Source organism: Typopeltis vanoorti, chromosome 16 (assembly GCF_054136105.1).
Source record: "Typopeltis vanoorti isolate ZY-2024b chromosome 16, IOZ_Tvanoo_1.0, whole genome shotgun sequence".
Taxonomy (NCBI): domain Eukaryota; kingdom Metazoa; phylum Arthropoda; class Arachnida; order Uropygi; family Thelyphonidae; genus Typopeltis; species Typopeltis vanoorti.
In genome coordinates, this window is record NC_143564.1 from 33,894,602 (window position 1) to 33,906,819 (window position 12,218).

The following is a 12,218-nucleotide window of genomic DNA, read 5'->3' on the forward strand; positions in this document are numbered from 1 at the left end:
TTTTTAATAAGTTAGAAATTTAATGACCTGTTTTTAGTTATCTTACATTAGCTACTTAGGTGGTGCCTTTTGGAATTGTCAGATATTGTTCTTTAGACTTTGTACTGAAGATGCCTGTGATACTCAGGCACAAATTATACTAATAAATAATAGTTTACGTGAGTTAATTCCAGTATTATAATTATTGAAATATGCCTACTCATATTTCTATGTTCTCTCCTATTTCTATGTTCATCAAGATTTCATCATTTTCATTATTTATGGTTCTCTGCTTTGAACTCAGTTTCTTGTTTATGTTTCTGATCATCTTATATACGTCTCTTGTTCTACATTCACTACAGTATTTATTGATATCCTCACGCTGTTCCTCTAGCCATTTCGATTTGTCTCTCCTAAATGCCTTATTGCATTGCATTTTGCTCTATACCGTTCTTTCATTTCTACAGAAATCTCTCTCTTCTAATCTTTAATTCTCTTTTTTCTTGAATTATCTTGCTCTAAATTATACTGAATCCATAACAGGGGTCTTTAATTATCATTTTTTATGTTAATCTCATTTAGGAAACTTGTTACCATATAGTGTATTTAGTACTATGGATAAATTAAAGGCTAAATTTAGTAATCTCCTCTATAGACAAACATGTATCCCTTTCATATTACTTCAGCCTTCAATAATCATGGTAATTTTCTCACCATAGGTAACAAAAATCATCTAGCACAAAAAGACCCACAAATATCTAAGATACAGTGAGATTTGAATCTGGAGCCTATTTGTTAGTAAGCAGATGCAGTACATATTTGATCAAGCAGGCTGGCTCTCACCTTGAATGACTTTTCAGAGAGAACCAAGTTGTGGGTTATGGTTAATAGTTTGATAAAATATGTATATTTCCCCCTTTTTTCTGGAATGGTTGAATATAGGCTTGCTTCCACTCTATGGGTGCTGAGTATAAATGAGATGATACAGGACAGGTGTTCTGGTGCACAAGTTTTAAGAAATTTGGCAGATTTGAGTCAAGACCACAGTAGTTTACAAGAATTTTGAATTCACACTATAGAAAAGTGATTTCTTTACTTTTATGTTCTTTTAACTAGCAAGACAAGATTTCATGCTAGAAATAGGTTTACTGAATTATGCACTAGATCAATATGCCAGTATACATTAAGTCTATATCAAGTGATGTACATAACTATGATGAAAGAGCTCATACAAGAAGCCAAAAGGAAAAGAGATAATGACTTGCCTCATTCCTATACGAGGCAGCCCTAGTCCATCAGGATTAACAGGTACTTGAACTCCTTTTTCCCATTCTTGCTTCCAGGAATCTGTAACATACCAGAAATCTTCTGGGTCTAGCTGATCACTATCTGGAAGCTTCATTGCACTTATCAGATCTTTACGGAACAGCTGGAAAATAGTAATTATAACATTACAAATCACATACACCCTAGAACTTTAATATTATTTAGTTCATTATGGATATTATTTCTGAGAAAACTCCCATGTTACTCCTCTTAAACTATTATATTTACGGCTATTTGCCTGCTTCTGTTTAGGAGTGCCCCAGTTTAAATGCCATTGGCTCTTTTCTCACGGATTCTTAGGGCATTGTAGATGTATATTTATCAATAAATATATGTCGCATAGAGGACAAGAAATTTGCACACATCTTTTTCTGGGTGTTGCGGCTCTTCTTCTTTCATGTTGTCCAAACTACTGTGTGTGGGGGGGGGATTTTGGCAAGTGGGAGAATTGAAATAACAAATGGAAAAAAACCTGGGTGTTTTTTTGAATAACATATATATACATATATATGTAAGGGATGGGCAGAGCGTTTTTTTATATTTATATGAGGTGGGAAAGGGTGAAAGGGGTTGAAAACAGCAACTGATTTTTAGAGGGAGGGAAGGGGGTTGACAGGGTGCGGTACGTTTTGACTATTCTTGGTCGTCGTCTGAACACATGGAGGAAGTGGATGCTAACTTCCTGTGTGGGAATAGTGTGTGGATAGCATCCACTTCCTCTATGTGTTCAGATGACGACCAAGAATAGTCTAAACGGACCGCACCCCATCAACCCCCCCCCTAAAAATCAGCTGCTGTTTTCAACCTCTTTCACCCTTTCCCACCTCATAAATATAAAAAATGCTCTGCCCATCCCTTATAATATATATGTATGTATATGTTATTCAAAAAAACCCGGGTTTTTTCCATTTGTTATTTCAATTCTCCCACTTGCCAAAATCCCCCCCCCACACACACAGTAGTTTGGACAATGCGAAAGAAGAGCCACAACACCCAGAAAAAGGCACGTGCAAATTTCTTGTCCTCTATGCAACATATATTTATTGATAAATATACATCTACAATGCCCTAAGAATCCGTGAGAAAAGAGCCAATGGCATTTAAACTGGGGCACTCCTAAACAGAAGCAGGCAAATAGTCGGAAATATAATTATTTAGTTCAGATTCCCTAATTCCTAAGGGTATTCATCATTCTTATTATAAAAACGTTTAAGTTATCAGCCATTAAACTGACCACATGGATGGATGGATTCTATCAAACATTTCATGCTCAATATCCAGGATATTTCAATGGTATTCAAATTGTTTCCAAATATTTGCATCCATTTTACAAGTAACATGTAAACATGTAATGGCCAGTGTAATGGTTAATACTGTTTTTCATTTACTGAAATTACATGATGGGCTAAAAAGTAATAAATAATGCCTCATAAAATCCAAAATATCAGATACAGTGTGTCTCCTCATATCTTAAAAATTTCTATGAAATAAATGTTAACATTTTTCTTATTGCCTTGTTTAAATTGGCCAATTTAAGTGATGTCTACATAAAACAAATCTAACTCTTCTATTGAGATCAAACATGGAACTTGAAGTCATTTAAGTAAATCAGTGTTCTTGCACAAGACAATGAAATTCATCTCCCATTTAAAGACTATCACAAACATCCATGTCATGATTCAAACCTGCAGCCTATAATTTACAAATCAGATATGTAAACAAGTTTACCAACCAGGCCAGAGAATCTTGGATACAAGTAATCAAAATCTGATGTGGATGAATGGACTCATCCAGACTGTTGTGTGACTGTCTTTGAGGTGTGAGTGCTCAAAGCACAGTGATGATAAAAAGGTTAAAGATAGCATAAAATTTATTACAAATGAGTACCACAGCTAACTGGGGAAGATGATTCAAAACTAAATTTGCTCAGATCTTCAGGGCAAACAGTATTATTATTTTTTTTTAAGGCATCATTACTGGTGATAACAGTCATAATTGAAGTGCCAATCACAAGAACAGAAACAAAGCATCAACAAAAGGGAGGAAGAACTTTTTAAGTGAGTGCAAAATTCTAAATCTCTTAGAATATGGAAAGCCTTATTTTAGATTTTTTTAAAAATTCAAGTAAGAATATCAACATAAAAAAAAAGAAAAAAAAAAGCGTGTTGAAATCCCATCATGAACACTGATATTTGTAAATGTTAAGATGGAAAATTATTTTCACTGCCTGTAATCAGACTAACACTGTTTATTGGAAGACAAAGTATAATATTTGTGGTCTCTACAGCAGGTACTCAAATGAGGTTTACAACCTTTCCTAGATGGGGGAGGAGTAGTGCAAGATTTCTAGGGATTAAAAGACCTAATCTTAAATTACTAGCTATAACATTGCATCCTAATACTAAACCACAAATCATTTTCCTCAACTGGCTACACAATTTTACAGGTTTGGGTGAACAAAAAGGGAATTACTACTTACAGAATTTGCTGCAAACACAAAATAACTTTTATAGATCTCTTAAAATAGCACATTTCAGGTTATCTTTACAAGCCTACTTATAAACATATTACTGATGTAAAATGATTGCTTTTAAAAATATATCAACAACAAATTTAATAAACTGAACTTGTCTAATCAGAATTTATGCTAAGTTTTAGCTGTCACTGGCTAACGCATGGCATGCAGCTATGAATTCATGTTTAGGATAAATCAATAAGCCAATTAGAAAGAGAAGAGGGTAGACCTCAAAAAAGGATATTTGATGGATAATGAGACCAGAACAGACCAATATGGTCTATACCCGTAATTAGTGTTATGATGATGATAATAAATCGATTTATTTTTGGCAACTATTTTTCAGTGGTAAACTGAAAACGTTTTTTTTATTATTTGATAGTTTTTCATATTTTTTGTGCTTATTATAAACCCTGATGAAGCCACTAATTTGTTAGAGCAAAACTAGTTATACTTAAGACTCAAAGATGACTAATAAAATATCCTTGTTTTATCCTTTTGTGTTTGTCATAAGCTCCTCTTAAATAAAGGTCTGTCCAATTGGGAAGCTGTTCAAAAATCTCCCCCCCACACACACTAGGCTGGCAAATGCAGGCTAGCTGTTCATCAGCTTTATCCCCTCCTCTTTGTAACTGCCAAGTTTTTGGGTTATATTTGATTTTAATGGTACAGCATATTTAGCTGATTATGAAGATTTAAGTGAAATTAATTTAAGCTAATGTAACATTCCAAAATTTAAATGTTCATTTTGAATTTTCATTTTTGTAATTTCAAATCCTTCTAGTTCTTGTTGCTTATATGACTGCCATTACTGTTTGCATTTGTACTTTTCATGTCATTTTGTTGTGCACTTCAAGTGTGATTCCTACCAATCCGTTTGTGTTTTGTCAGATATATGATTTCCCACCATTTCTTCTGTTCCCACTATTTCCTTTGTTTACTGATTTCAGCTAGAGTTTTCTTTCATATTACTCTTTAGCAGATAAGTTCTACCAGCTACCAATACTTGAAACTCATCAATGCATGAGAGTTTGTGGTTGGTTTGTGGTTTACTTTTGTAAGAACAGAAAAGATCATAATGCACTAAACCAAAGATTGACAGTTCAATGTGTTAAAAAAAAAAAAAAAACTTAAGCAATGTGGTATGTACACAAACAGAATTTATAATCAAACCTGTTTGTATAAATTAATTCATTATAAAAAGTTAAAAACTGTATGCAATTTGTCCAAGTCTGTTAAAATCTGCCTGAGTGTATACAACTTGGCTAGATTAGTAAACATTTCATTCCTTTCTCAAGTGAAGAAATTGCTCCACCAGAATATGGCAAATGATAAGATGTGTATTTCACTGCTTGCACATAGATGGGTCATCAGTCATCAATAGATAAGAATGTGTAAGATAAGTGGGACCTATGCAGAGCAGAGCCTAGCAAGAACCACTTGCTCTCTTCTCTTTCTACAACTAGACTGCCAATGCTTAACTTCAGGCTTAATCTCATGCAATTAATTAGTGCTTCTTGCCACAAGGACTGCCATTCATTAAGTTTAATTTTATAGTCTATATACAGGAATGACAAATACTATATGGAATAAGTATGAGTAGATCTAGCAGATGCAGTCTCATTTCTCTTCATTCCAATGTGGCTGGGAATCCAGAACAACTGAACATTAAAATTAATAATCTTCATTTTGTACAACAGTTAAAGAACCTCACAAACCAATGTATGTCAGCTGTACACAGAAGAGATGGCCTGTAAAGAATTCAATGAGTCTATACAAATCATACATTTGTTTGTGTGTAAAAGAGCAAGCTGAATGGCATGCACAGTTCATCTACATAATTACTGCATTCAAGGGGGATCGCAATGGGTATAATGTGGAAATGACTGCAGATAAATGGGTGATAGAGTATAATACTTTCTTAGCTCGGATAGTGAGAGGTTGCACAGCATAGTGCAAATCTGAATGCTGTTATACTTGGTACAGGTAATGTTGTCCACATTGATACCAACAGCTGACACTCTTTCGAATATATACTGAATGGGGGTAAGGCAGCCTGATTTGTGTAATAATGAGCTTCCCAATGCAGATGAAAAAAATCCTAGTCCTCATAGTGGTTTGAAAGAGACTATTTTTAGGACACATTTAAGATATGCAGTTTTTGTTGAAGCGAGACAGCAGTTTCATTTGCTCTGACAAACTCTGAATGGATGATGTGCAAAATGCACCAGTAGTTATTCATATAACCTGAAAATGGACAGGATCCAACTAACCACTACGGGCTACTCTCCCTTGAAGAATCACAGATTTGGACTCATTATCAAACTTTGATCAAACAAGTGCATGATAAAGGTGAAGTAAGGATGACTGATCTGCACCTCATTTGGAAAAGGATAGAGTGCGAAGGACAATCATTGACCTCTTGCACTTTTTCAGTTGGCAAATGTGTGATAAAGAATGCAAACTTTCTGTCAAAGATGAGTCCTAAAGAACTTGGACTTAGTTGTTATCAGAATAATAATTTCTCCAATTCTTAACTCCAGGTCTGGGCAAAGATGCATTTTTGGCAGAAATACACACAGACACTTTTCTGCTGAAAACCTGAACCCACTGCTAAGAGTCCATGAAGAGATATGATCAATAACCTGCTCAAGTTGTTTTTCAATGACCCTCATGTTATGTGAATGATGGTAAATTGCAAAGTCATCAACATATAAAGCAATGCCGTACTGTGGGGGGAAAGTTGTTCGGTAACTGAGTTAACTTGATCAGCAAAGACTGTCACTTGAGGAACACTCTTCTTGACAAAATGGTTAAGATGATTCCCACTCAGTCTTAGAAGAGTTGGCTTAAGAGAAAGTTTTTGATACAAACAGGAAGATGCTGCTGACATTTGTCTTTTAATATGTCATATTTCCAGGCTATGTCATAAGCTTTTTCCATGTCAAAGAGCACTGAAACCAGATGTTCTCACATTTCAGGAATGTATCTCTTATACATGTTCCTAAACAGACCAAATCTACAAAAGCTGCATTGTATGTTGCAAAGAGGATTGCAAAATACAGTAATAAAAAATAAAATACAATAATAATTATCCTTTACCAAGTATATGTAAATTCATCCTCCCAGAAAATTCCATTGTAGAGGAAGAGAAAATAATCCATGGAATTGCAGGCATAGACTTCTGTGGCTAATTGGTTCAAAAGATATATTTCGGTGATTACACCACATTTTTTATTATTCAGTTATACAAAATACTGAAATAATAGTTCCCGACAAGTTTCATAAATTGTAGGATTTACATCTTCAGGGGGTAAATAGTATAACTTAAAGTTTAAATAAAAGAATTAATAAATACAAATCATAACCGTCTGGCTATTCATAAACTCAAATAACAGAATGCATTATCATCCAGTATTGTTCAACGTCAATGCGTTATTGACGTTGAACAATACTGGACGATGTCACGTGTTCTTGTTCTCGTTCATATAGTCCGAGCTCAGATTGAGGTAGATTTTTTATTAGAGCTGACCACACTTGATGGAGAATTAAACCTTGATTTTTATTGCATTGGGTTGGGTTTTTTAGCATATTAGCAGCTTCTTTAAATTTTCTTATGCAACTGTTGTTTTCTATGTATGACATCGTTGTTTTTTTGCCAGGGTACATCGTGTCTAGTGGAAGTGGTATAGAAAGCAAAACCCGTTTTTTGTTCTCTTTTGTATTGTACATCTTTTTGGTATTCAGCCATGCGTATTTCTCCAGATCTTCCTGTCTGTCCTACGTAGCAAATCCCGCAAGAGCAGTGGATTTTGTAGACTCCTGGTTTTTTAAGAGGATGATGAGGTGGTTTTGGTGGATCTAGAAATCTTGAAATTTTTTCATAGGAAGGAAGGCTACTTTTATGTTGTGTTTGTTCATTAACTTGGCTAGTTTATCTGTAACATTTTTGATATAAGGAAGTGAGATTGCGTTTTTGTAATCCTGTTTTATTTTGTTGTTAGTTGGAGGCATTTTAAGAATTCTCTTAATGGTTTTTGTTTCATATCCATTCTGTTGGAGAATTTGTGTTAAGTATTTTAGTTCTTCATTACATCTTTCTTGAGTGCTAGAGATATTGTATGCTCTGTCTCGAACAGTTTTAATTAAGCTTATTTTTTGTGAAGGATGGTAGTGTGAGGTTGCATTTAGAAATCTTCCAGTGTCTGTCGGCTTCCTATAAAATAGGAAATATTCCGGTATTAGCAAACCTATTTATGGAAAAATTTGAAAACAATGCTCTTAAGAATTACCATAAAAAAACCAAAAATATGGCTATGCTATGTGGACGATATTTTCATCATATTCAATGGAACAACAGATGAACTTATCAATTTCAAAGATTATCTCAACAATTTGCACAATACCATAAAATTCACTTTAGAACAAGAAGAAAATAAAAAACTTCCTCTTCTGGATATTCTATTAGAAGTTAATGAAGAAAGTAAACTCTCCTTCTCAGTATATAGGAAGCCGACAAACACTGGAAGATTTCTAAATGCAACCTCACACTACCATCCTTCACAAAAAATAAGCTTAATTAAAACTCTTTGAGACAGAGCATACAATATCTCCAGCACACAAGAAAGATGTAATGAAGAACTAAAATACTTAACACAAATCCTCCAACAGAATGGATATGAAACAAAAACCATCAAGAGAATTCTTAAAATGCCTCCAACAAACAACACAATAAAACAGGATTACAAAAACGCAATCTCACTTCCTTATATCAAAAATGTTACAGATAAGCTAGCCAAGTTATTGAACAAACACAACATAAAAGTAGCCTTCCATCCTATGAAAAAATTTCAAGATTTCTAGATCCACCAAAACCACCTCATCATCCTCTTAAAAAACCAGGAGTCTACAAAATCCACTGCTCTTGCGGGATTTGCTACGTAGGACAGACAGGAAGATCTGGAGAAATACGCATGGCTGAATACCAAAAAGATGTACAATACAAAAGAGAACAAAAAATGGGTCTTGCTTTCCATATCACTTCCACTGGACACGATGTACTCTGGCAAAAAACGACGATATTATACATAGAAAACAACAGTTACATAAGAAAATTTAAAGAAGCTGCTAATATGCTAAAAAACCCAACCCAATGCAATAAAAATCAAGGTTTAATTCTTCATCAAGTGTGGTCAGCTCTAATAAAAAATCTACCTCAATCTGAGCTCGGACTGTATGAACGAGAACAAGAATACGTGACATCGTCCAGTATTGTTCAACGTCAATAATGTTTTATATCTGCATTCTGTTATTTGAGTTTATGAATAGCCAGATGGTTATGATTTGTATTTATTAATTCTCTTGTTTAAACTTTAAGTTATACTATTTACCCCCCTGAAGATGTAAATCCTACGATTTATGAAACTTGTCGGGAACTATTATTTCAGTATTTTGTATAACTGAATAATAAAAAATGTGGTGTAATCACTGAAATATATCTTTTGAATCCATGGAATATTGTGATGTGTTTGATCATCTCATAATACATGTCATATTGTAATACAGCAGATGGTCAACATTGAAGCAAAGCAGCTTCCAGTCCTTGTTTCTTGACCAACTTGTTGTAAATTTTTGAGCCATTAAAGTAAACAGAATTTGATATTTTTCTGCTTGGCATTTTAGGACGAGGAATTCAGTAGTAAGTAGATACTGCTGATGTTTCAAAGCTCTCTCCAACTACTTTTGGGTCAGGAATAATTCAATTCTGCTTCAGAACTGAAAATGAGTGGGCAATAAATCTGCCTTTAATTTCGTTGATTTTGCCATACACCTCTTTGGTGTTGGATAACTGCTTTCAGAACAGGTATGTCCACTGCAATGACATTAAAAAATAAACAAACTAAAACTTACAAGAAAATAAATTTAATAGATATAAACTTTTGCCTTAGTATTTAAGGCATCTTTAGTACATTGCCAATGAAACAATTAAAATATGAATAACAAAAGTATTTTAAACTCCCCACCACCACTATATCATAAGACAGCAAACAAATTCCTAATTTACAAAAAAGTTCATGTGGTTTTTCATAATAAAAATTAAACAACTGTAGGAATTTTCATAAAATGTTGTATTAATTAAAGCAAGCACCTTCATAATTTACAACTCTTTCCCAATGTTTGTAAATTCTGCTTTTATAAAATGTATAGTGTTTAGAAGTAATAAACCTAGTAACCTCCACTTCAATCTCTGTTTTATTGTGGAACTGTCTATTGCACATGTGATTGTCTAACGCCAAAAAAAGGTGATGATCGTTTGGAGAAATGTCAGGAGAATATGGAGGATGAAAGAGTATCTCCCATCCTAAAGCCCAAATCTTCTCACAGATAAGTTTTGCATTGTCTGTAAGAATAGAGCTTTCTTCCAATCAACTAGTCCTGAAGGCTGTTTCTGAAGTAATGCATCCTGCACGCGCTCGAGTGATCTTGGCCATAATTGTTTGGCCTGCAGTGAGAAACTCGTAGTGGTACAGGATTGTTTGGTAGCAACCAATGACAAGTTCGCTTCCTGTTATAATACAAAATCCATTTATCATCACAAGTGAGCAAGTAATCCAAAAGGTCTCATTTTTAGGACAAGAAAGAAGTGAAGAACAAATTAATAGCCTCTGAAGTTTATTGTCATCTGATAATGAATGTGGGACCCATCTGCTTACCTTCCATGATTTTCCCAGTTGATTCAAGTGTAAACGAATTGTTTCACCACTCACGTTAAACGTTTGTGAAAGTTCTTGAGAAGTTAATCTTGAATAATTTTCAACAGCAGCACGTAATTCTTCATTATCAATAATGAAGGGTCTTCCTGAACGTGGTGCATCTTCAAGTGATTCATCACCAGAAACAAATTTTTTAAACCATTTCTACAGAGTACATTCTGCTACCGCATCTTTTCCAAATGCGGCACATATCTTACGGAATGCTTCTGAAGCCTTCTAACCGAATTTAAATTTGTAAAGCAAACAAGCCTGAATTACACCAGGTTCAACTGAAATTTTAAAAGGGTTCAAAGTCACAGAAAACAAGGATACACACCAAGTTAGAAGGCACCAATAGAGTGACGCATATCTGTGCCTTATGATGCACATAAAAAATTGCACTCTGCAAACCACTATAAAATAAAACAAGTTATTGCAGTGAACTCTACCAAAAACAAACTAACTTTTTTGGTTACCTTATATATATATATAAATAAAAAATTAGTTTGAATGACTATATACTGAGAATGAAAAAGAAAAGGTTTAATGTTAAGATACTATTAGTTTCATTGAATAAATCAACTTCTTCAGATATCACAGGCAAAGAATTATATAAAAAATAACAGACATAATAAAATTACATCAACAGATCTAGTATAAAACACAATAGTACTATTGTGTTTTATACTAGATCTGTTGATGTAAAACACAATAGTACTATCATGTTTTATACTAGATCTGTTGATGTAATTTTATCATGTCTCTGTTATTTTTTATATAATTCTTTGCCTGTGATACCTGAAGAAGTTGATTTATTCAATGAAACTAGTAGTATTTTAACATTAAACCTTTTCTTTTTTATTCAATGAAACTAGTAGTATCTTAACATTAAACCTTTTCTTTTTTATTCTCGGTATATAGTCATTCAAAATAATTTTTTATAACATTATCTACCAAGTAAATATGAACGATAATATATATATATATATATATATATACACATATACATACATATATATATACATACATATATAGACATACATATATATATACTGTCTGACAACAGATGTGAGACCTCTTGACACTTCTGCACATGAGATAAGAAAGTGAATCCATTCGATAATAGGGTAATCAATGAGTATTTATTATTATACTTTGGAAAATTAGCTTTTCTTTTATGAAAATTCTAGTTTTTAAGGTGGTAACTATTTTGCTTGTACAACATTTGGAATATTTTACGTACAAAGTATGTGATTTCGCTTGTTTCTAATGAATTCATACACTACCTTATTCCTTTCACTCCTTCAACATGAATTGACTCTTCTTGGCACTGTGCTAGCCAAGGTGTGGTTGGACAGTATATATATACATAAAATTTTTGTACACACACACACACAGCACTTAAATAACTGTGGTATTAATTAGTGTAGCACTTTACACTCACTAAGAACTTGATCTTTGTAACAACTATAATACCAATAGTGCAAGCTAAGTTTAGCCTGAAACCTATCTAAGTGTTCAACATGCTGCCAATAAATTTAATAATTTTAATATTAGTATCTAGTGTAATATGTTTATGTTCCTTCTTTTCCCTTGGATACAACAGCATCCTCACTTTGAATTTTATCTACCATTATTAACTACAA

At 33.5% G+C, this 12,218-nt stretch overlaps 1 protein-coding gene across 9 annotated transcripts in view; it reads right to left on the reverse strand.

Moving 5' to 3' along the window:
* Nucleotides 1-12,218, reverse strand: part of LOC150097938 (protein Jade-1-like) — a 335,931-nt gene that overhangs the window by 208,418 nt on the left and 115,295 nt on the right. For all 9 annotated transcript variants that reach the window (XM_090405951.1, XM_090405944.1, XM_090405950.1 and 6 more), the window contains one exon: nucleotides 1,245-1,408. In XM_090405951.1, the coding sequence (XP_090262077.1) occupies nucleotides 1,245-1,408 (164 nt within the window). The remainder of the gene's footprint in view (nucleotides 1-1,244; nucleotides 1,409-12,218) is intronic.